The sequence below is a fragment of the Trichechus manatus genome, unplaced genomic scaffold (assembly GCF_000243295.1).
Source record: "Trichechus manatus latirostris isolate Lorelei unplaced genomic scaffold, TriManLat1.0 scaffold00142, whole genome shotgun sequence".
Classification (NCBI taxonomy): Eukaryota; Metazoa; Chordata; class Mammalia; order Sirenia; family Trichechidae; genus Trichechus; species Trichechus manatus.
Window position 1 is genome coordinate 3,148,620 of NW_004444078.1, and position 26,276 is coordinate 3,174,895.

General features: G+C 36.1%; 2 protein-coding genes across 2 annotated transcripts in view; one reads left to right on the forward strand and one right to left on the reverse strand.

Annotated features, from left to right (window-relative positions):
* OSGEPL1 (O-sialoglycoprotein endopeptidase like 1) overlaps nt 1-26,276 on the forward strand; it is a 101,529-nt gene that overhangs the window by 47,102 nt on the left and 28,151 nt on the right. The gene's annotated exons all lie outside the window — the stretch shown is intronic.
* Nucleotides 1-26,276, reverse strand: part of ANKAR (ankyrin and armadillo repeat containing) — a 90,403-nt gene that overhangs the window by 6,533 nt on the left and 57,594 nt on the right. Inside the window, exons 11-20 of the mRNA XM_004385587.2 lie at nt 24,807-24,975; nt 20,506-20,747; nt 20,185-20,338; nt 19,930-20,091; nt 17,006-17,112; nt 15,150-15,272; nt 10,966-11,124; nt 10,144-10,261; nt 8,229-8,338; nt 6,249-6,445 (exon numbers count right to left, since the gene is read on the reverse strand). Of these exons, the coding sequence (XP_004385644.1) occupies nt 6,249-6,445; nt 8,229-8,338; nt 10,144-10,261; nt 10,966-11,124; nt 15,150-15,272; nt 17,006-17,112; nt 19,930-20,091; nt 20,185-20,338; nt 20,506-20,747; nt 24,807-24,975 (1,541 nt within the window). The remainder of the gene's footprint in view (nt 1-6,248; nt 6,446-8,228; nt 8,339-10,143; nt 10,262-10,965; nt 11,125-15,149; nt 15,273-17,005; nt 17,113-19,929; nt 20,092-20,184; nt 20,339-20,505; nt 20,748-24,806; nt 24,976-26,276) is intronic.

Consider the following 26,276-nt stretch of genomic DNA (forward strand, 5'->3'; position numbering starts at 1 on the left):
GTTCCCTATCACCAGCTTCCTTGTCCCCTTCTGCCTTCTGGTCCTTGTCACTGGACTCCTGTACCTCATTAGTCTCATTTGGTTTTACAGGGCTGTCCACTCCCAGGCTGAACAGTGAACCAACTATATGAGATTCTTGAGGGGCAGAGACTGAGTCTTGTTTGCCATAGTATAACCCAGTGTCTGCTATTAGATTTATTATGTGATTCAGTACACCTGTTTATTTATTTAACACATATGTATTGCGTACTTCCACGTCACATACTGTGCTGTCTACTGGGAATACAGCAGTTAAAAGGAAGACAAGAGAAGATCCATTCCCTCATCCTATGAGAGAAATAGGAAATAAATTTTAAATAAACAAGGTAATTACAAATTTCATTAAATGCTATAAAGAACGTAAGTGTTTTGTTAGAAGCTGTTTCGTTTAGTCAAGTATCAGGAACTGACTGCTGAAAGTAACTGAGATAGTTTCTGGCACAGCCCTAAGCTTGATTGTCACCAGGACCACAAGGTTAGGACAGAGGAACGATGCCTCAGTAACTATGAGGATTCACGTAAAACAGAGTTTGCTGCTAGCTTCCAAATGGAACATAAAACCCACTGATTAATAAAATGCATCCAGTTCATACAGTGGCATTGAGAAGAATGTCAGGAAACAGAAACAGTTAGAAAAATTATTATAGATTGGGTATTCTACCCCAAAACTTCTGACAACTAACTATGCATATTACCTGTAGGTATTTTATATTTGTTTACTCGTTCACTCATTCACGCAGAAGTTGTTGAGCATTTAATATGCTTGAAGGGATCCAGGAAAGCATGAAAGAAGAGACACTTTAGATGGGTCTTGAAGAAATTAGGTCTTTAAAGGGATAAGGTGGGGAGAGGGTATTTCAGACAAAGAGAATATGAAAAATTACGGTGCTGTGAAATAGCATGGCATGTTCAAAAGACACTAAATAGTCTGAAATGTTTGGAATATAAGACATCTGAAGACATGATGGGAGATAAGGTCAGGCCATTTTATGTATTAATAATACTAGAAAATTTAAACTGTATTTTAAAAGCAATGAAATACTAGTGAAGTGATTCAAGCCAAGGTATAACTAAGTTAATACAGTTTGTGTGGGGAGGAGGCTTTAAAAATTATGATTTTAATCGATCCTATGTGTATATATATATGTACACATATACATATGTAACATAAATGTAGTATTACAAAATTTCTCTGGTAATAAAATGCAAGACTTGATTAAAGTCGTTATATTGAAAGTGGTCGTAAATTTATTCCTGGCAATTAGGTAAGGAACAGTTGCTGTTATCAACCTTAATGATGCACAGGCCTCAATTTACCACCTGTAAGAAGTATTATGGAAACCCTGTGCTTATTATAATGGGATATGCAAAAACTTGGAGTTAGAAAACCAAAAGGGAAGAACACGCTAAGCATTTCTTAAGCTGAAAGAACTGAAGAAAAAGAATTCAAGCCTCGAGTTGCAATTTTGAAGGATTCTATGGGCAAAATATTGAATGACGCAGGAAGTATCAAAAGCAGATGGAAGGAGTACACAGAATCACTGTACCAAAAAGAGTTGGTTGATGTTCAGCCATTTCAGGAGGTAGCATATGATCAAGAACTGATGGTAGTGAAGAAAGAAGTCCAAGCTGCACTGGGGTCATTGGCAAAAAACAAGGCTCCAGGAATTGATGGAAATACCAGTCAAGGTGTTTCAACAAAGGAACGTAGTGCTGGAGGTGCTCACTCATCTGTGCCAAGAAATTTGGAAGACAGCTACCTGGGCAACCAACTGGAAGAGATCCATATTTGTGCCCATTCCAAAGAAAGGTAATCCAACAGAATGTGGAAATTATCGAACAATATCATTAATATCACACACAAGTAAAATTTTGGTGAAGATCACTCAAAAGTGGTTGCAGCAGTACATCAAGGAACTGCCAGAAATTCAAGCTGAATTCAGAAGAGGACGTGGAACAAAGGATATCATTGCTGATGTCAGACAGATCTTGGCTGAAAGCAGAGAATACTAGAAAGGTGTTTACTTGTGTTTTATTGACTATGCAAAGGCATTCAACTGTGTGGATCATAGCAAATTATGGCTAACATTGCGAAGAATGGGAATTCCAGAACCATTGTGCTCACGTGGAATCTGTACATAGCTCAAGAGGCAGTCGTTGGAACAGAACGAGGGGATACTGTGTGGTTTAAAGTCAAGAAAGGTGTGAGTCAGGGTTGTATCCTTTCACCCATACCTATTCAGTCTGTATGCTGAGCAGATAATCTGAGAAGCTGGACTATATGAAGAAGAACGAGGCTTCAGGATTGGAGGAAGACTCATTAACAACTTGCGATATGCAGATGACACAACATTGCTTGTGTGAAGAGGACTTGAAGCATTTACTGATGAAGATCAAAGACTACAGCCTTCAGTATGGATTACACCTCAACCCAAAGAAAACAAAAATCCTCACAACTGGACCAGTAAGCAACATCGTGATAAACAGAGAAAGGATGGAAGTTGTCAAAGATTTCATTTTACTTGGATCCACAATCAATGCTTATCGAAGCAGCGGTCAGGAAATCAAATGACATATTGCCTTGGGCAAATCTGCTGCAAAAGACCTCTTTGAAGTGTTAATAAGCAGAGATGTTACTTTGAGGGCTCAGGTGCACCTGACCTAAGCCATGGTATTTTCAGTCACCTCAAATGCATGCAAAAGCTGGACAATGAATAAGTAAGACTGAAAAAGAATTGATGCCTTTGAATTATGGTGTTGACGAAGAATATTGAATATACCATGGACTGCCAGAAAAACAAACAAACCTGTCTTGGAAGGAGTACAGCCAGAATGCTCCTTAGAAGTGAGGATATGCTTTGGACATGTTATCAGGAGGGACCACTCCCTGGAGAAATACATCCTGCTTGGTAAAGTAGAGGGTCAGCGAAAAATAGGATGACTCTCAACAAGATGGATTGACACAGTGGCTGCAGCAATGGCCTCAAGCATAGCAAAGATTGCAGGATGGCACAGGACCAGGATGTGTTTCATTCTGTTGTACATAGGGTCACTATGAGTCGGAACCAACTCAATGGCACCTAACAACAACAACAAGATTGTGTACCCTCAGTCTGTTCATATGCCAGTGTCATAGCTGGAGAGTAATGTTAAAACTAGCAGGTGTTAGGCTTAGATTCTCTTTATGAGGGATCACTTACCACTGGTAAATCCTGTCTCTTTATATACTTCAAAATTTATACATCTAAAGAAACTTCACTAACCTGCCATTCTTGGAGTAGGATGGGGCATGGGGATAGAGAAGTGATATACGTCCCCAAAAAAATGCTATCACAATCCTAGCCACATTCTGCTGTTTCCGGTAGTGACAACAAGGAATATTTTGTAGAAGGATATGGTTATCCATCATAAAGACCCAAAGCCTTGCCTTAATAATCTTTCTTATCCATGTTCCTTTATTTTACTTAAACCAAACTTCCTCATAGGATTGTTATGAAGATTACGGAAAATAGTCCATATAAATGCTCTAAGGAGAGTGCATAGCACTGTTATTTGTAGTAGTAATTTTTTTCTTATGAGTTAAACCTCACTTAGTAACAGTTCTTACAGGTTTACTAACTACCTACTGGGCATTGCTGATAATTCTGCAGGTTGAGTGTTCGCAACGCCAGGGACTGCCATTCACCTCAGATAGTTACTACGACCATTCTCCAGCAGATGGCAGTAAAGTGTTCTGAAGAAGGGTTACCTTTTTCTAATTCCCACAAATTCCCTTATGCACTAGCCATGGGGGTGATTGTGTATAATACTAGTTCGATTATTTGTTCTAAAGTAATTTTTTTTTTCAAAATGTAAGGAAAGATTATAGCCTACTTTCTAAAAATTTCACTTATGTAACGCTTTAAGGTGTGTGTGTATATGTATTTTCCTTTTTTTAATTGTAGTAAAATATATATATAATATAAAATTTACCATTTTAACCATTTTAAAGTCTACAGTTGAGTGGCATTAATTATATTTACAATGTTGCATAACCATCACCACTGTTTATTTTTAAAACTTTCTCATCACCCCAAACAGAAACTCAGTACCCATTAAGCAATAACTCCTCAATCCCCTCTCAAATCTAGTTTCTGCCTCTATCCATTTGCCTATTCTAGATATTTCATGTAAGTGGGATTATACAATAGTTGGCCTTTGTATCTGACTTACTTAGCATAATGTTTTCAGGGTTCATCCATGTTGTAGCATGTATCAGAACTTCATCTCCCTTCATGGCTGAATAATATTCCATTGTATTACGTACCACATTTTGTTTATCCATTCATCTGTTGATGAACACATTTGGGTTGTTTCTGAATAATGCTGCAGTGAACATTGATGTACAAGTATATGTCTGAGTCCCTGCTTTCAGTTCTTTTGGGTATATATTTAGGAGTGGAATTGCTGGGTCATATGGCAGTTCTGGAGCCCTGGTGGCACAGTGGTTAAGAGCAACAGCTGCTAACCAAAAAAGGTTGGCAGTTCGAATCCACCTGCCACTCCTTGGAACCCCTATGGGGAGGTTCTACTCTGTCCTATAGGGTCGCTATGAGTTGGAATCAGCTAGACAACAATGGATTTGGTTTAGTTTTTAGTTATGATAGTTCTGTATTGAACTTTTTGAGGAACCATCAAGCTGTTTTTCACAGTGACTACACCATTTTACATTCCCACCAGCAATGAGCAAGTGTTCCATTTTTTCTGCATCCTTGCCAACACTGGTTATTTTCCCTTTTGTTAAACATATATATATATATATGTATGTATATAGTAGCCATCCTAGTGTCCTAGTGTGAAGTGGTATCTCATTGTTTTGATTTGCGTTTCTGTAATGACTAATGATATTCACTGTGTTTTCATGTGCTTACTGGCCATTTGTATCGCTTCTTTGGTGAAATGTCTGTTCAAGTTCTTTGCCTGTTTTCTTTAACTGGGTTGTCTTTTTGTTGGTGAGTTGCGGGAGTTCTTTATATATTCTGGATATTAAACCCTTATCAGATATATGATTTCCAAATATTTTCTCCCATTCTGTAGGCTTTTTTTTCTTCTTCAGTTTTTTGATACAGTCCTCTGATGTACATTATTATTTTGATGAAATCCAGTTTATTTTTTCTTTTGTTTCTCATGATTATAGTATCATATCAAAGAGTCCATTGTCAAATATAAGGTCCTAAAGATTTACCCCTAAGTTTTCTTCTAAATTTATGGCTTATCTCTTATACTTAGGTCATTAATCCTTTTTTGAACCAGTGATTTTTTTTTTTTAACATTGTCAATTATAGCAATTATAATTTAGATTCCCTGGCTTATCATATAAAATTATGTAATCAGTTTTGATTTTTTAGTTTTTCAAAGAATTAAAATTAAAGTGACTCTAAAGATATACTCGTCTTTCTCTATACTTAATATTGATTTATATTACCATGATACACTATTGGATTCTATTCTCTTCTATTATCATAGTGTTAATTTATCTTGAGTATACAGCGAAACTGTTTCTAACACATTCTTGCCTCCTAGTTCTATTTCCTATATATAACTGTCGCTACTTGCAGGAAGACTTGCTGTATGTAATTCAGTTACATCTACAGAAGAAGAGAAAATATGCCCATTGTAAGGAAATTCTCCTCTCCCCCCTTTTTTCAGAGACTTAAGTTCAGGATGCAAGTACAACATTGTGGCAAAATACTCAGTAAATGCCTGGCAAACTTCATCATACCTCCAATAACTTCGTGTTAGTCAGCTCTGTTTCCAGTCTGGAAGCTTGGCCTAGCTTTGGATCAATTCCAGAGAAACTGTTTGACGCCAGAGTCACGGCAGCACCCCTAGTTGGCTCAGAACTCTCAAATGTACCACAGTCTACCCAAAAAATGGATTCCTTGATCATACTTGGAGACAACCAGTCTCCTGAAAACTTTTATGAAATGTGAATAATCTTGGCTAGATAGGATCCCCATAATCTAGTTGTATTCTTTCTCTACCCATACTTCTAATACTGAGTTGGAATAAAAACAGGTTTTGGTAGTGGACATTTAGAATGAAGTTTATCCTCTGCTATGCAAGGCATATATTCATATCAAGGATAGTTCCCCTTGTTTGCTCTTATATAAAAGCTCTTCTGACTGTCGCTAATTTCACTACAGCAACTTCAGATACAGGCACAATACCTTAAGGAAGGAAGTCCCACTTTTTGTTGCATCTGAAATTCCTTTAAAAATGCGGGGTTAATACTTGCATCTCTGCTGATGTTATTTCTTATACGAATGAACTGATTAGGCTTATTCCTGCATTCCTTTAGCAGGATGCGGAAAGCATTTGCATTGTAAGTTAAGTAGCCGAGAGCACAGGAGCAAGCTGTGCGAACCTAAAAGAAGAAGAAGCAATTCTTTCTTAACTATCGGGCTTTGTTCTTAAAATGTTCAACCCAGCATTCTCAATAGATAACTTCATTGGAAAGTCTCTGGAGTTATGTAGATACAACAAATATGTATAGTCGATGGCAATCCACTATAGGTGGAAGCATAAGAGCCATTATCTCTAGAGAGAACTATTAACTGCCATTAATTTTTAGTAGTTGTTTTCAATCCCAGCTGCATTTTAAAATCACCTGGCCAGTTAAAAAAAAATGCCCAGACTCCACTCAACTAAATCAGAATCTCTCGGGATAGAATCTGGCCATCTCTGTTTTTTTTTCTTTAAGTGCCACAGATGATTCTAATATGCAACCAGAGTGAGAACCAATGAGTTATATGAAACCAGGGCTTCAAACTGGTTCATTTGAATTCGAACTTATGCTGAGTTCCCCGAAGTTATACATAAGAATCACTTGGGGATCTTGTTAAAATGTAGATTCTAATTCAGTATATCTGGGGTGGGAATGCAAATTCTTAGCAGGGGTTCGAAGGCCTGTATGAAACTAAGGTAGCGTATCTCAATCTTGGCAGTGCACTGGAATTACTTAAATAGCTTTGAAAATTACTTATGCCTGGGCCCCATCCCTGTAAATTCTGATTTAATTATTCTAGGGTGCAGCCTGGGCATGGGAATTTTTCAAAACTACCCAGATGATTGTAATAGGAAACCATGGTTGCAAACTATTGGGCTAAGGGAACAAACTATAGAATAAAATTTGATTAAAAATAAGGAAAGCAACTCAGATTTCCACTGGCAAAAACAAAGAAGCTCAAGTATCAGGCCACAGGACTCAAGAAAAAGTAGTTCTTTTTCTCTTTGAAGGCAATACCCTATGCCTGGAACCCTGAAGTAATCAAGTTGTTCATAGGAAGTTCTTAGGTAATTTGATAGTTGGTTGCATAAAAAAGCCCATACAATACACATAAATCAAGCCCGTGGCAGGGTACCAGAGGGTTAACATATTGGTCTTTACACTGGCATCCAGCTATTGTATATACCCTTATATCATCCATGCCTTAGACTAGTGGTTCTCAGTGTGTGGTCCCTGGACCAGCAGCTTCAGCATCACCTGGGAACTTGTTAAAAATATAAATTCTAGGGCCCACCTCAGGTGTCCTGGATCAAAAACTCTGGGAATGATGCCCAGCAATCTGTAGCTTAACAGGCCCTCCAAGTGATTCTGATGTCCCCAAAAGTTTGAGAAACACTGTCTTAGATCTTAGGGAAAACTCAGAGGCAAACCACTGTTAGGCCAGCATAGCCTCCTTCTCATACCCTCACCTCTAGCCCTGCAGGACAGATAAGAAAAACTGTGCTATGAATTCTACTTTCATTCAGTCCAAAATTTCTGTATAACCAATGTACTTATTTGTAGATTGAATCTAATTCCAACATTATAAATGACTGTATTAGTAGAGTTTTCTTTGTCTTTTTAAATTGAAGACTATTTGAACGGGCATTTCTTTTTTAAACTTTAGTTACAGTTGTATTATCCTGCTTTTGTAATTAAATCCTAATTGGAACTCTTGAAGATAAAACAAATGTGTACTTTTTGTGGAAGCCAGAATTGTGGATGGTAGACATAACTAATAAGTACTAGAAAAATCATGTAATTTTGAGTCAGTAACATGGACTATATAATACAACCAACCTGTGAAGAACTTAGCCAACAGAAGTGAAAGAGAGGCAAATTATATTTTTAGCATATTAAATTTAGTTTTCTTTGTTTTTACCTCTTCTTTTTCTGAGTACAAATGGTGGCACAGTCGTTGGACTGTCCCTAATGTGGTAAATGCTTCTGGAATACCAGCTCTAGAATGAGCCAAGCTAGCTATTAAATTCCCTGTAAATAAAACAACAAGAAAACAATGCTTATGTTAATCAAATTGGTGTAAAGTGATATACTGTGCTTTGTTTATTTGTACATATTATTAAAAATTTGGGTCACAAGCCATCTCTGTTAATGATGTGCTTAGAAAAAGCATGTATATATTAAATATAAAATAAACTTTCCCCAAAATTATGGTTTGGTCTTCTATCATAACGAGTAAAAATTAAATAGGTTTATATAGGAGTGAAAAGTCAGAGGTTTTCTTTGTCCCATGGAGTCAGGAGATAATTTGTTCTGAGGTTTTTAGTTTTTTTTCTGACTCCGAACATGATGATTGAACTGCTGTAAGAAAATTTAATATGTCCTTTCTGCAGTTCAAATAACTTGATTTAAAAATCAAACAATGTATTGCTTACTGAAGTTTAAAATCATTGAAGTTCTTACCATAAGAAGAAATGTTTTGGGATGGAAAATAATAAGGTGACCCAGCTAGGGGCATGGAAAAGGGAGTCTAAGACTAAGACTAAGAATCTAAGACAAAGGAACAGACAGTGGTTTATAGTCCTCAAAGGAGTAGGAGCAGGAGCCTTGAGAGAGGAATGGCTAGGTGGTGCACATAAGAAAACTGGACCCAGAATTCCAGTCTGCAGCAGAATCCTCAGTCTGCAAAACGTCTGTGCTTTTGGAGCCCCTTCTGGGAACCATGTTGACCTGGACAATGAGCACATCAGTTATTTCACAGTATTCCCTAGGCCTGAATGTCCCACTTAGCCTGAGATAACCCAGAGATGTGTATGATGCTGGAGATGCATATGACTCTGGAGGTGGAGGAGGGCAGAGAAAGCCCCAGTAATTTTTGAGATTTAATTCCCACCAGCATGGGGAAATTAATTTAATGTTTGTAAACTAGTAGAATATGGTATTTGGCATACAAGAGTTAGTAGAGTAAAATTTAAATCCACTGCAATTGTATGTATTGTAGGATGTAGTTCAGAGGGAAATATATTAATCATTTTTTAAGCATAAGATTTTTTTTTTTCCTAGCTAGTTTCCACCAGAAGTTTTTATTTGCTTAATTTTTTCTTTCATGTCAAATAAATATATTCCATAAATATGTAATTCTGCAGCAGCAAGGAGTTTCCTTTGTTGCCTCCAGTGATCCATTTCAGTTGAAAAACAAGCAAGCAAACAATATCTTATTTTTTGGCAGTAGTAGGATGGCTGTGGTTCTGGCATTATTTTATGCTTCTTGGAGAGTGATAAATCGAGTCAGTTAACATATTATTGATTACCTATTATGTGCTAGCTAGAGGGTTAGGTCTGGAATTAATGTATTTAAAAGTGAACATTGTGTGTCAGGAACTCCGTTGGACAATTTTACTTTGTTACGTTCCACAGCAACATAGAGAACTCTTACTTTTAGCAAAATGTGTACAATTGGTCAAAAGGAAATTGGACAGAAGTAAGTAAGTATAAATCTGCCACCACTATTGAATGAATAAAATCAATATGCTAATTCTGTTGTTGGTAGTTCACAGTTGAATTGTCATTTTATATCCTAGAAAAATAGGGGTTCAAAAAAGTAGTTAGGAAAACAAAAACGCTATGTTCAGAGTTACTCTGCTCCTATTCAGGGTACAGAGTAGGCTCCCATTGTTCCATATAGACTTACTCTGCAAATGCTTACATGAGTTCATTCTTCAAATCACATGATAGAGTACAGGCTTATATTGTTTTATTATTGCTTAGATTACAAAAAAAATACTTTTAAAAAAATAGTTTTATATGGATACAATTAGCTTTTAGTTATTCCTTACCTGTCAAGACAATAGTACTGGCCTGATTTGAATATAGACTATCAACTAAAATATTAACACCTCTTGCAGATAAAGCAATATGGTCCACATCTATAATGACTTTAGCTAATATGATAATCTGAAAAAAAATGCATAGAATCATTGAATATCTTCTACTCAGCTTCTCCAATTAAGCTTTAATAACGTTGTTGTTATACTTCTCTGGAGGGTATTTGGTGGGATTCAATAGAAGTAAGTGACTAGTGATGGGACTTAAAATACTTGTCCCTATCCGGTCATTGCAATGGCCATAGTAGGCCATATTCTTCCTATAATGTATGCAACTTTTGCACCTTTGAAGTATTGGGTTCATAGAAAATATTTCTCCTAAAGGGCATAGGATAGAAAAAAGAAGAGAGAGATACTTAAGACTAAGAAGAACCCAGAACATATATTTGTTACAAGGTTAAAGTACCAGTATACTCAGCTAAAAATCTGCAGTTAGAAAACCTGTCTTAAATACTAAAATGTTTCTCTACCTATTTCTTTGTAATATGGGGGGTGATGAAAATAAACTACCTACCTATCAACTTCACAGAGTTGTTACAAGCATCAAATGAGATATAAAGGCAAAACTGTCTTGTAACTTGTAAAATTGTATATAAATGAAGAAATCCTTATCACTAATGGAGTTTTTATGAGGTGGAAGGGTGGGTGTCAAAAATACATGTGAATTTTGCAAATCAGTAAACATGTTTCTAGACCCCCAAATTTTTGTAATTTTTCAGTTTTCACTAAAAAGACTTACTTATCAATTTGAAGTTTTAACATCTGATTTTATACCTGAAATGCTGCCATTGCCTTCTCAGTTTCAACTGTTGATTCAAGAAAAGGTTCAAAAATAGATATTGTAATTGTTCCACTTTCCAGTATTAGGTATTGTTGAAAGCGATTATTGAAGGCAAAAAGGGTTAATGCATAGCCTGCTCTTAAACAAATATCCTAGAAATAGGAGAAACATGCATTATCTTATCCACCTCATAATAAAAATTACACACATAAAGGCATGTGTGTGTGTGTATAAATGGCATTTCAAAAAAGGGTATACTTTTGCCCCAACTCAGATTTAGTAATAAAGTTGTGAATTTTACTCAGCTGCTTTCTTCATATACCCACAGACAAACGTTTTGATTGGGAATAGACTGTTCAGGTGGAATTCTAAGAATCACACTCCATCTCAGAAACTCTAAGAAAGAAAGAAAATGGAAATCTTACCCATCTACCCTAGGACAAAATCTTTCTAGTGGCATTTTTAAAAGTTTCAAAGTGATGAAGGCATGTTTTCACAGTAGTTAGTAATTAGAGAACAACTACGTCCTAAACTGACTACTGGGTAAATACCTGAAACTAAGTGTAAGGACCAAACAGGAGATGAAGTGAGTCAAAGGAATGTTCTAGGAAGTGCTGGGGACAAAGTTGAATTGGATCTGAAGACCAGGTAGATTGTTTTGTTGCAATATCATCACAATACTGAGCCAGAAAAATCCTGCTGTTCACCCTCAGAGGATCATTATGTTGTGTACAGGTCTTTGCACTCTGCCCACCACTCCCCACTCGCCAGTGGGTACTCAGAGTCCCAGGATCTCTGAGTTTCTGGGCCCCTTACCTTCTCTAATCTTTAACTTTAACTCTTGTTATACAAAGTAGCCGTTGGCCATGGAGAAGGAAAAAAGATATTAGGTACAGTTGAAGGCAGAGGGAACTAGGTCTCAGTCATGGACAAAGGGTGAGTTTGACTGATAGCAGAATAAAGCCTTGAGCCAAGTAAAAAAAAAAATAGTAAACGAAAACAGATCAAAGGAAGGCACCTTGTGTGTCAAGGTGAGGTAGAGAGAAGTGGAAGAGGTGTGTTAGCACTCTCTCACCCATTTCTACTTGTTTTCCATGTAGGTTTTGCTCCTGCATGATTGCTATGGACATCTATAATAAATAAGTTTGTACAGTGGCTGGTTCTATTTCAAAATGAATCCCACAGCTTGAGTACTCCCACCAGCTAGTATCAGATACAGGACTAGAATCAGATCTGCTTACTCCCAGTCCAGAGGGCTAAAAATTAATCCTTGCGGAAGGACATATTTTTCCACCCATTTTTTCCTAAATGTCAACTGTCTACTTCATATATCCATCGATTTACTCACCTACCATGGTGGTTATATCCACTGGTTGCTTATTTTCCCTTTAAACTCAGTACGATTTATAAATAAGAGAAGAGTACACATTATTTATGCTTACTAAAATCTCTTTAAAAGTACATTTATAATTAATTAGGTTATAGATTTTTAATTAAATAAGAGTAGAATAACAGTGACTCTAAAATAGTAAGACTAATTTTATCTGGCTTGTGAAAATCATTCCCACTACTCTATTTTACGTAATTCATTCTAGTCTTATAGTATGATAATTAAATTAGAATTTTAAAAAGTAACACATAACCTGTTATATCTTTTTTTAGACAAGATCAGTGTGGTTAGAAGTTTTAGAAATCTGGATTAATTTACTTAATTTTTATCCCATTCCTGTCATCTATAAGGTAGCTATTCATTCAGTGACATATTTAATTGCTGAACATCCCTCCCCACCCCTCTAATTTCTGAAATAGGTCTGTGTTAGCTGAAGTCTCCCAGTATAGATTCAATTAAGGACTACAGCAGGCTCAGTACTTCCTCTGCAGCCTGAAGGGTACTGATGTACCCTTATGGGACAAGCTATTTTGGGACAAACTTGATATAGTATATAAGAAATCCTAGAAGACTTTTAACTCAAATTTCACCATTTTGATGATTCTTAGAACTGAAAATTTTGGCCAAGACCAGATAAACCCTTTGGTTCATCCTTAAGGCTTCTAGTTCTTTAAGACTGTCTACATCTGTAGAACTTATTCACAAGAAGGTATGTGCCAAACATAGGGTCCAGAGAGTAAAGCAGGCGGTAACAGACTAGGAGGGAACGGAGAATAGTTGAGAGTGGAAGAATGTGTGGTTGAAGAAAAGAAAGGTGTATGTCATAGGGTTATGAGAGTAAAATGTGGAAGGAACAGAGTAGAGAGGGGGAAAAAGGTGGCTTAGAGAGCTAATCAGATGTGAATTCAGTCTTCTCACCCTATTATTTCCTTTATTATTACAGCAACATTTCTCAGTCTCTTTGTGTACCCCATTAAAGTAAAATCCTATATAAAAAATAATAACACAATGACTTTGTTTCTTCTCATGACAACGCTTCTTTCCCCCTCTAAAATCTCCCAAAACTTGAAGAGACATAGCTGAGAATTTTCTTCCCTGATTGCTAAATGCACTGAAGACAACAAAGCCTCCTGAGTTGCTTTAGAGTGGTGCTATTCTAAATGTTGCATATGGAGCAGTAGCAGTCCACAGAATGATCGATGACAGGATAATAGAAACAGAATAAGCATTTAAAAGGGACAGCACTTCCATACAGTTGAATAACAATAAATGTAGAAGGAAGAAAGGAAATTTAAAAATCACCATTAGGCAAGAACACCACAGTAATAATTGTTACAGGCATCAATGGATGCTGAAATTGGTGGGCAAGAGTATGATGCATAACAGAATATTTGCATAGCCTAAAAGTGTCTCCTCTCAAGATACTTGTTAACTACAAAGGGAAAAATGATACCTTTATAGTGGAGAAATATGACAGACACCACCTTAACCAAGTAATCAAAGTTAACATTACAAGTACTAAGACAGACACATCAACATCATGGATCCACTGATATAATGCAGTAGGACGGGAAAAACATCGTTTCTGTGGTATTCTTGCCAAAAACGCATAACTTCAATTTAATCATGAGAAAATATCAAATAAAGTCAAACTGAGGGACATTCAAGAAAATAACTGGCCTTGACTTATTGAACATGTCAAAATTATGAAAGACAAAGAAGGACTGAACTTCACAGATTGAAGGAGGCTAAGGAGACATGACAACTAAATGTAATGTGGGATTCTGAGCAAACGGGTAAAATTTAAATAAGTTCTGTAGTTAGTTAATAGTATTGTATCAATGTTAATTTCCAGGTTGATATTTGAGAAAGCTGGATAAAGTATATACCGGAACTCTGTACTATTTTTGCAAATTTTTGGAAAGTCTAAAATTATTCCAAAATAAAAAAGTGCCTTTTATTTTTTAAATATCTCCCCATAGCAAATTGAGAGGGGAAAAAACAAACTATTCTTTCATCACAAATAGTTTGAGAAGCTGCACTCTAGGATATAGGGTGAAAAGTGGATGGTTGAGGATTGAAAGGGCATAAAATTAGGTTAAAGATTTGATGCATCCAGGACAGAAGAGATTTGCTTTATGGCTCTTTAACAATTAATATTGTTGCATTTTACAGATGAAATGGGACAACCATGAAAAATATACCAGTTGCCATCGAGTTGATTCTGACTCAAGGCGACCCCATGTGTGTCAGACTAGAACTGCACTCCATAGAGTTTTCAGTGGCTGATTTTTTGGAAGTAGACTGCCAGGCCTTTCTTCAGGGTGCTACAAGTGGTCTTGAACTGCCAAACTTGCAGTTAGCAACTGAGCACATTAACTGTTTGCACCACCTAGGGACTCCATGAAAAATATGGAGCAGTATTATTGCATCAGTGGAACCCTGGTGCAGCAGTGGTTAAGTGCTCGGGTGCTAACCAAAAGGTTGGCCGTTTGAACCCACTAGCAGCTCTGTGGAAGAAAGATGTGGCAGTCTGCTTCCTTAAAGATTTATAGCTTCAGAAACCCTATCGGGCAGTTCTACTCTGTCATAGGGGGCCACTATGAGTCAGAATCAACTCAATGGCAACGGGTTATGATTGCATCGTTTCAAACTAATGACCTTCAATGAGATGTTTTATATTTCTTAAGACATTTAAATATCACCATGAAGAAGATTTGATGGTAATCTGAGGATGTGGTCTAAAAACCATTTTATTCTATATTTTATATTTTATAAAGGCGTTACCTTATCAGGTGAGTGAAGAAGATAAAGAACATCATCATACTTAAAACCTTCAGCTTCTTGTAATTCATTCTGTAACAGATCATTCCTTAGGACAATGCATGCCAAGGAAAATGCCACTTCAACCTAAATTTGTGGTTTTCAGAAATTAATTTATTTTTCACTCATGCTTTGTCAAATGACATATTTAATTGTATAAACATTTATATTGGATACATTGTGGAAAAATACTATAAAACCTGCTAAAATATAAACCAGTGATTACAATTCTCTGACTAGTATTTAAAGAGTGGCTTTATAACTTTTGGAGGAATATCCCTTATAATTTTTAACAACTAGGGGAATATCCTTCCTCTTTTGTGCATGTACAACCACAGAGCTACATATGAGGGCATGGGTGAAGGCAACGAGGGTCAGAAGGACATGTAAAGAGGTGTTATCTTAAGTATATAGTTACATCCCTTCAATATATAAAAAAAATTTTTCTGACAGGGGTTAAAAGGCTGTTTTGCGCTGGTTGTTAGCTACTGACCATTGAGATATGGGGCTTTAATGGAATGCCTATCAATTTAAGCAGAGCACTGGGGAGTAGTACTGAATAGTTTTGTTTTCTTCTTCTAGTTCTGAAGCCATTTAATGCATATTCTGACGCCCATTAGGAAGATATAAATGAACACTGGTTATTACAGGGATTCAACGGAAGTTTCTCAAAGTACTATACTAAGCATTTCTATGAAAACTTAAGAATTTTAAAAGCATGATTATTGAATTATTGCAAAAATACTTTATTATAGAATCTTAGTTTGACGAAAAATACTGAAACGTATTTATGCTCTGTTTTAACAAATTTTAGAAGTCATTGACAATATATACTGATGTATATATAGATGCAGTTGAAGCAAGGTGTTTGCTGTGAAGCTGCACGTTTTAAAAATAAAAATATATCTTTATGTGGCATTTCCCATAGTCTTATGGAATTTACTGTTGCTTTGAAAGTCAGTGTAGATTTTGCTTATAGTCCAATGTAAAAGATTGCATATGCTTCTTCCTTTTGTTTCCCTAAGCAACTCATGTGCTAAAATAATCTTTGACAACAAAAGGCAGCATAATTTATAACATTTTTCTGATAACATTAAAAGAAACAGTGCCGCATTTACGTACATAATTTCCCCCAAAGTTATTTCTATTTCTTCCTCTCCACAGAGCCTATACCAAATTTTGAGGGGAAAATGTTGTTAAAACTGCCTTCCTGGACAACTATGGATATCCTGAATTTACCAAACCCTTAATAAAAGGCTTTGATTAGATGTGAATGTCATTTTATTAAAGATATTTTGAGATATTTTACTACAAGTAAGTAGAAGGATGAATGACTCTTCGGGGACTCATATTAATCCTTCATAATGTCCAGACTTGCTAAAACCATAACTGTGAGCCAACACAGGGTACTTTGTGGAAGGTAAGACTCCCTTGAAGGTGTAGCATGGACAAGATTCAGTTATATTTGAGAAATATTGCCACATAAGTCACATACCATTTATCCCCTAGTTTTAGTAATCAATATCTGAAGAAAGAAAGGAAGAAATTCTGTGAATAAACAGTCAGATATCTGAGGAATAAAAATTATTTGATGAGTAAGGACATAAGACTTTCTTGTCATCTTTGAAGAAATCACATTTTAATAAAATTTATTACCATCTTTTAGTTTGTAGCAACCTCTTTTGTCTAAAAAATCTGGGATTTTGTTTAAAAGATTAAATATTTTTATTATACTTGTGAACTTGCATAAAGATAAAAATTCTTGAAAATATTTCCATTAATTTTTACTATATCCAAAAAAATTAAACTTTTATACATACCTTAATGTTAGCAGAAGGGTGATTTCTTAGTAGTTGAATAAGTACTGGAAAGGCATTTTCCTCTACAACATATTGTTGACTAATGGGATTGCTTGTGTGGGCGACACCTGTAAGAGTCCACACGTCAGTGAGGTCATCCTTTCTCCATCTCGTAAATGGTAAAGTCAAACATAGCTTGATATTTTTGGTTGATAAAATGTCTTAAAGTATGGTTAGTAAATTACAAAAAGAAATGCTGTATGGATACTATTTTAATAGGAATTTTTTGGAAAGGCAAAGATAAATATGAAGAATTAGAAGTGTGAATGGCTTTCTAATCGTCACAAAACAAAGATATTAGAAATGTTATGCTGATGTGGAATATTAATAATGATAGTTATGATTTATTGAATAATAATTCATGAAAAGTTTACTTCAACAAAAATGCTTAGAGTAAATCACCTAGCTAAAGGAATTTCTGGATCCCTTAAATTATACATACGACACATACTTAGCAGCCCTGGTGGCGCAGTGGTTAAGAGCTCGGCTGCTAACCAAAAGGTCTGCAGTTCAAATCCACCAGCCGCTCCTTGAAAATCCTATGGGGCAGTTCTACTCTGTCCAGTAGGGTCGCTATGAGTCAGAATTGACTCAGTGGTGATGGGTTTAGTTTTGGGTTTATACATACTAAAAAGATGAGCTTACTATCTCCCTTTATAATATAATACCTTAAAATGCAGGGCTAATCGCAATGAATAAATTCAAATCATCTCTTTGGAACTGAGACACAGAGGGAAGAACTGCATGTAACCCTGCAGCTGCAAACCAAAAGGAACATCTGGGGCTAACAGAAGCTTGGAGAGACCAGAAAGGATCTTTCCCTAGCGCCTTCAGAGAAAACATGGACCTGCCGACACTCTGATTTCAGACTTCTAGCCTCTAGAACTGTGAGACAAAAATTCATGTTCTTATAAGCTACCCAATTTGATTGCAGTAAGTGCTTTAACAGGGGTATATAAAAGTACACTTGAAGCACAGAAGAGGGATTGCTCATCTCGGAGTGGTGAAGGGGCATATTAGGGAGATTTTAAAGGGTGAAGATGCTACAGGTGGGTCTTTAAAAAATGAATATTATTAATGATGATGATGATACATCTGCACATGTGTAGGGTAAAACTTAATGAGGGTGGGACGAGAACTACTACAAGCAGTAAGCTAAACAATTCTCAGAATTCACACAAGGCTAGGGATGGTTTGTGCTCCCACTAGCCAGAGTGCAGAGATCTCATAATACAAGGGGCATTGGATAGAGACATCAGAAAGATATCACCCTTAGTAGTGGGGTTAAGTTAGTTATAGAGTAAAGGCTGCTGTAAGCTTGCTGTAAAAAAAATAAATAAAACCTGTTACCATCGAGTCGATTACGACTTATAGTGACCATACAGGACAGAGCAGAACTGCCCGGTAGGGTTTCCAGGGAGCGGCTGGTGGATTCAAACTGCCGACCTCTTGGTTAGCAGTTGAGCTCTTAACAACTGCGCCACCAGGGCTCCAAACTTTCTGTAACAAAGCTTAAAAGCTAGCTGCAAAAGGATCAAACTGATCCTAAGAAACAGTTGCACACCAGAGCAGAGTCTCACTCTCTTGAAAAGATAATAACAAAATCTAGCACCCATCGGTGTAAAACTTACAATGTCCACATTCAATCAAAACTTTATACGCATGATTTAAAAATTTGAAATACATAGGGTAAATTTGACAAAAGATGTGCAAAAAATGAACACTGGAAGCTATAAAACATTGTGGAGAGAAATTAAAGATCTAAATAATATGTGGAGAGAGACACCATGTTCATGATGACTCAATATTGTTAGGATATCAGTTTTCTCCCAAATATATTTAAAGATTCAATGCAATCAAAATACCAGAAGGCCTTTTTGTAGAAACTGATAAACTTATTTACGAATTTATACGGAAATGCAAAGGACCTACAATAGCAAAAACAACTTTGAAAAAGAATAACAAAGTTGAAGGACTTAAGTATAAGTCTTGGTTTCAGATTTATTATAAACTTATAATCAAGACAGTGAGTATAGCATATAGATAGATATATATAGGTAAATGGAACAGAATAAAGAGTCTAGAAATAAATCTACACATATCTAGTCAATTGATTTTTGACAAAGGTGCCTAGGTAATTCATTTTCAATAAATGGTGCTGGGGTGATTGGATAGCCATATGCAAAATAATAATAATAATAATAATCCTTACCATATAGAAAATATTACTAAAAATGGATCATAGACCTAAGTGTAAGAGCTAAAACTATACAACTTCTAGAGGAAAACAACTAGGCCTAGTGGCTACTTTATAAATAGTCAAAGAACCATTACAAAAAGAGACTGAAAAATATACTGCAACATTAGAAACTCTGTCTTCTACATCTTGAAAAATACGTAGTTCTTGAGATCCAACAGAAGAAATATTTTCTTCCTAAGCTTAGAAGATGAGATTCTTTAAGTCAAAATAGGCAAGGCTCATTGCCCTCATTTCCCTTTCTAACCAGAGTTCAAGAGTAAAACCTACATAAATTCTTAATTACATCACTTTTACTCACCAAAGTCTTGGGGAAACAAAAAGTTATAATAGCCTGTTCTAGAATGGAGCCCTGGTGGCACAGTGGTTAAGAGCTATGGCTGCTAACAAAAAGGTCAGCAGTTCAAATCCACCAGCCTCTCCTTGGAAACCTTATGGGGCAGTTCTACTCTGTCCTACAGGGTCACTATGAGTTGGTATCGACTCGATGGCCACCGGTTTATTTTAGATTAAATATTCTTTAGGGCTCTAACAGTGGGATAGAGAGGAAGCGATTAATTTCCACCTCTCTACCTAAGTACTTTCTTTTTCTTATTGATATTTAGAAAATTGAGAATAATGTACAAACCAATACAAATGGATCCGACTGCTCTGATGACACTCAGAAGTGTGCCTTCAGCTACCTTAGTAATTCTTAGTAAGCGAACCAAAGGTGCAATTCCATTCCCTTCACATATTTGATTTTGATGCATTCTGCTGTCCTTACTTAGAGCTATGACTGCTTCACCTCCTGGTAAAGAAAAGAAAAAGACATTCCTGATAATCCAATTCCCTGTTTACACTGTCTATACATAGTTTACATTATGTATAGAAAATAACTTACCAACATACTGCATTTTAGCTGATGGTGACAAAAGCATGTTTATTATAAAGTTGTATCCAATCTGTTCTGCCATATACTTCTGTTGTTTCAATGTTTGTCCTGCCAAGGCCCAAAGTGCTACAGCTCCTTGTTCCTTAACATCTATTTTAAATGCCTATTTAAAAAAATTCATTAATTCAGTGAGCATTTATTGAACACTGTAGGTATGTATGTTTAATAAAATGTTTATTCCAGAACTGGTTTTAATTTTCTATTTAATTAAAAAAATCTGAAAATAGAGTACTTGTCTACAAAAATGAAAACTAATCATAAAATTCCTACCTTTAGGAGTTTTAAAAGATATTTAGTTAATGACTTTTCCAGAAATGCTTTTTGTATAGCAGGGTTGTAACTTGCCAGTGATTCCACAGCCACTGCACCCTTTACTTGGACACTAAGCTGTTTCCCTTTAAATAGAGCCACCAGAGGAGGAATCACTCCTTCCATAGCTAGGGCATCCTGCACCTCTGTGTTGTCACGTGCAACCTCAGCAATTGTAGCAGAAGATACAGCCTTCAACACATCTTCAAATGAATTCAAGAACGAGTTTAAAAATTTTTTAAAAAGTGAGAGGTAATAAAATTCAGCACCTTCAGTTTAGAAAGTTAATAGAAAATTTAGAAAACAAGGAAAAATAGAAAAAAGAAATAAAGCTGTCCAGATTCTCAACCACCCAAACACAATCAAGCATTTGGTTTAATCCCACCCACTATTTTTTATGAATATAGATAGGTTTAGATATAGTTACAGATATAATTAACATAGTTTTATTATAAAAGCAATATCCAGCATTTTCATTTAGCATTAAAACATTTTTTCCATTCTTCATGAACATCAGGTCTTCCTAATATTCTGTTAAATGAGTGTATCACATGTCTTTAGCCATTCATGTTTTTGAAAATATACGTTGTTTTCAAAATTCTATTCTTTTAAACAATGCTTATGAGATGTCTTCTTTGTATATAAGGTATTTCCTTCCTATCTGTATTTTTCCTCCCTTAGGATAGAGTCCTAGAAATTATTGGAGTAACCCAATACATCCCACTGAATTGCTTTTCAAAAATAATAGCATTTTATCCTTACATAATCAGAGCATGAGAGTATCAATGTTACTCTGTCTTCCTGAATATAGGTATTATCATTAAAAATAAGTACATAAATAAATCTTGCTATGTTGATAGGCGAAAAAAAAAAGGCATCTCATTTTATTTTGTATTTTGGTTACTGGGGAGACTAAACATTTTCCTATATGTTTCTTAACCAGTTGCATTTTTTTTTTTAACAACTTACAAAAAATTTGCAAGAATAAGTCAAGAGAACTCCTATAAACTCTTTACGTGATTGTTTCATAATTATATTCCACCACCACCATCCACTGTCGTCGAGTCGATTCCACTCATAGTGACCCCGTTGGGTTTCCGAGGCTGTAAACTCTGTGGAAGCAGACTGCCACATCTTTCTCCTGCGGAGCCGCTGGTGGTTTAGGATTATTGGTTCTTTGGATGGTGGGACACAACAGAAAGACACTCAGATAGCTGACAAGCAGAATTTAGAGCTACAAACCAGAGAAGGCTTTCAAGCAGAGCCAAGGTGGAGCCATAGTAGGTGGCTTAAGTATGGCAAGAGAAGTAGGGTTAACTAGATTTCACAGGCTCCCTTTAGACTAATTTTAATTCTTTCACAGACTCTAGGGCACAGGAATAGGGGCCATCCCTAGTTGTTTGATATCGGAACCCAGGGTATATTGGCCCTGGAGTGTGAGAGCCCAGTAAGGGAAGTGGTTGAGGTGTAGAATTAATCAACTTCCCAAGAAGAGGAACTGATTGGCCTCTAGCTGGGCCTCAAAACTGTGTCAAAACAGCATTTGAAAATAACTATATTACATGGATTTACCAATTTTAAACCTTTTGTCATATTGATTTTTATCTATTTACCTATCTGTAAGAAGCCATGGTGGTGCAGTGGTTAAAGCATTTGGCTGCTAACTGAAAGGTCAGCGGTTCGAACCTACCAGCCACTCCACGGGAGAAAGATGCGGCAGTCTGCTTCCGTAAAGATTTACAGCCTTGTAAACCCTAGGGGGCAGTTCTGCTCTGTCCTATAGGATTTCTATGAGTTGGAATCCACTTGACGGCAATGGGTTTGACCTGTCTATAAAATTTATTTTTCTGAATTTGAGATTAGGCTGCATACATGCAACACAGCCCTTTATCTCCTTCATACTTCAGTGTGTATTTTCTAAGAACAGGATATTTTCTTTTTTTCCTCTGTTCTTCTGACCTTGTACAAGTTGTCCTAGATTCCCCAGTATTGTGTACTGTCTGACCCTTCACCAAAGAACACAGGATATTTTCTTACATAACTACAGGGCAGTTAGTAGATGCAATACTTTTATCTAATGAAATTTCATTAATTATCCCAATAAAGTGCTTTATCAAATTTATCTTCCTCTGGTACAAGATCCAGACCAGGATCATGTACTACATTTTGTTATCATGTGTCTTTAGTCTCCTATGATCCTATGAAGAACTGTGACAGTTCTTCAGTCTTTCCTTGTCTTTTATGACTTAGACATGTTTAATGAATATGGGCTAGTTATTTTAAAGAATGTTCCTCAGTTTGGGTTTGTTTGATGTGGTTCAGAAAGCTTAAGAAGATATTGGAATTAAATTCTTTTCTGATCCCCACACAACTTAACAATCCAGGTAACATCCATTAGAATTACTCGTTAAAGCGCTTAAATTATAAATGGAGCTTGAATAGAGAAGAAAAATAATTAAAATTTATTTCAAAATTAAGTTCTATGTCTTCTTTGTAGTGAGGAGATAATATAGATTACAATGTAGGAAAAATTACTCTTATTTAAGTTTCAGACAAGGCAAGAGCCAAAAAATATGATTCCAATAATTTATAGCTTTGTTTCATTGAACTCATTTATCATTTATTTATTCAAATTGCCTCTACTTATTATGTGCTTTGTTCTGGCATTTCGGGTTAGGAGATTCTTAGTCATCTATTGCTGCTACAACAGAAATACCACAAGTGGTTGGTTTTAATGAAGAGAAGTTTATTTCCTCACAGTCAAAGTAAGCTAAAAGTCCAAATTCAGGGCATCAGCTCCAGGGAAAAGCTTTTTCTCTCTGTCAGCCTTCTCATCAGTGTTCCCCCAGTGCAGGGACTCCAGTCCAAAGGACGTGCTCTGCTCCCAGCACTGCTTTCTTGATGGTATGAGGTCCCCAACTCTCTGCTTGCTTCCCTTTCCTTTTATCTCTTAAGAGATAAAAAGTGGTGCAGGCCACACCCCAGGGAGACTCCCTTTACATTGGATCAGGGATGTGACCTGGGTAAAGGTGGTGTTACAATCCTACCCTAATCCTCTTTAACATAAAATTATAATCACAAAGTGGAGGCCAACCACACAATTCTGGGAATCATGGCCCAGCCAACCTGATACACACATTTTTGGGGGGACATAATTCAAACCATGACAGAGGGATAAAAAGGAAGGGGAAGACCTACTCCCTATCTTTAAATTTTAAATAGGAGATAGCATACACACACACACACACACACACACACACACACACACACAAAACAAAAAGAACCATAAATATATAAAAACGATATGGTAAAGATATGCATAAAAGCTAACCTCTAGTAATATTCTTAAATGATAAAGTACAGCATAATTAGTGATGGGAGGATACTTGGAAGAGATGCCTTCAAGGAATGTTTAATGAAGGGAAGGAGGTTTCAAATCATTTCACTACATTATAGAGAGTCTTAGAATATGACAATTGCTTAAATGTGAGATTTTAAAAAAGGCAAGCCTTCTGCAACATTTCTGTATGCCCAACATTTTCTTACATTTTAAACAATATATTCTGTATTTTTTCCTGATGAACTAGAACAGAAAGAAAGATGATAAACTGGGCAAGAAGGAAAAGGGATGAGCTTTTCCCCAATTTTTTCTCCCCAAAATTTGGGGAATACCCTAGATTTGAAACTTACACTGTTATGTATGCTCACTGGAATGAGATAATTCTTACAGAATCTCAGAGTCCATTTGCAGTAGCTGCAGAAACTACATCATAACTTCTGATGTTCTTGGTGCTTTGATGCAAGTTGCTCTGTGTGCTTTTGAACTTGATAATTCGCCTAAGGCCTTCTGATGACCTCAAATTTTGATATCAAGTATCTAATAGCAAATCTGAAATCGTAGTTGTATCGTAAAATAGGTTCTAATTATCCATGTGTGTATTATTTATACAAGGTGACATCTAGTCCTCTGGGCATACCATCTGTATTATTTTCATCATTCATGACAATATTTCTCTTTATAAACATGCCTAATTGAACATATTTAAAAAAAAAAAACCGAGCAACTATGCCTTTGGGCACAATCTCTTTCATAAACCCAACAGTTTAAGTGTTGCAGATATTTAGGTGATATTACATATTTATGTATAGATCCATTCTAAGATAAATCCAGGACATTTGTTCATATGAGACAAGTTCAATCCTTTGTTTGTCTCACTTAATATATCTGGCCACTTTAGAATAATACAGAAATCTAGGCTCACCTGAATCAGAACTCAGAAATGTGATAAGATATTTGATGCCTTTGTGGTCTCTCACTGCTCTTTGATTGTCTTCATTTCCTATACATAATACCCGTATACAGTTCATTACATTTACTAGCACACTTTCTATATTTAACTTCAAAAGATTTATCAGAGCTGGGATTCCATTCTAAACATAAAGAAACAAAAAATATAATTACAATTTAATTTATTTAAGGTACGTACAATCTTTACACAGAAACTCAAGTCTGTCATTTTTCTTGCTGTAGGTATCTGCTTAGTCAGGAGAGAACGATTGTTCATAAGCAACTGTGTCTGTACTGATATTGCACACTAACTGACAGTTAACACCACTTTAAGCAAATCGTATGCATTAACATTAGGACAAGTGTTCTATAAATATATTTTAAAATAGCCTCTTTTATACCAAAAATACTTTGAGGCTGCAAGTTCACTGTAATGTTTAATAAATATCTAAAAAATTAAGCAACTGAGTAAGATCAATTGAATACAGTGCTCCATTTGGAAGTATTTGCCATGGTGGATATTGGATTGGTAACTGGTAATCATATTTGTACAACACAAAATGCTACTTTTATTTACTTATTCTATTGTACTTTAGATGAAGGTTTACAGAACTAGCTTCTCATTAAACAATTAGTACACATATTCTTTTGTGACATTTGTGTGAGCTAAAAGGGTGTCCAGGGGCCATATTCTCAGGCTTTCTACAGTCTCTGTCAGGCCAGTAACTCTGGTCTTTTTTTGTGAGTTAGAATTTTGTTCTGCCTTTTTTTTCAGCTCTGTCTGGGACCCTCTATTGTAATCCCTGTCAGAGCAGTCAGTGGTGGTAGCCAGGCACCATCTAGTTGTGCTGGACTCAGTCTGGTAGAAGCTGTGGTAGTTGTGGTCCATTAGTCTTTTGGACTAATCTTTCCCTTGTGTATTTAGTTTTCTTCATTCTCCCTTGCTCCCAATGGGGTGAAACCAGTGTAGTATCTTAGATGGCTGCTCATAGCTTTTAAAGACTCCAGAAGCTACTCACCAAAGTAGAATGTAGAACATTTTCTTTATAAACTATATTATGCCAATTGAGCTAGATGTTCCTCGAGACCATGGGCCCCACAGCCCTCAGCCAAGTAGTTCAGTCCCCCAGGGAGTTTGAATGTGTCTATGGAGCTTCCATGACCTTGCCTTGGACAAGATGTGCTGGCTTCCTCAGTACTGTGTGCTTTCTTACCCTTCACCAAAGTTACCACTTACCTATTGTCTATTTAGTGTTTTTCCATCTCCACTCCTCCTCTCCCTCATAACCATCAAAGATTGTTTCTTTTTGTGTGTAAACCTTTTCATGAGTTTTTATAGTAGTAGTCTCATACAATATTTGTCCTTTTGTGATTGACTTATTTCACTCAGCATAATGCCCTCCAGATTCATCCATGTTGTGAGATGCTTCGCAGATTCATCATT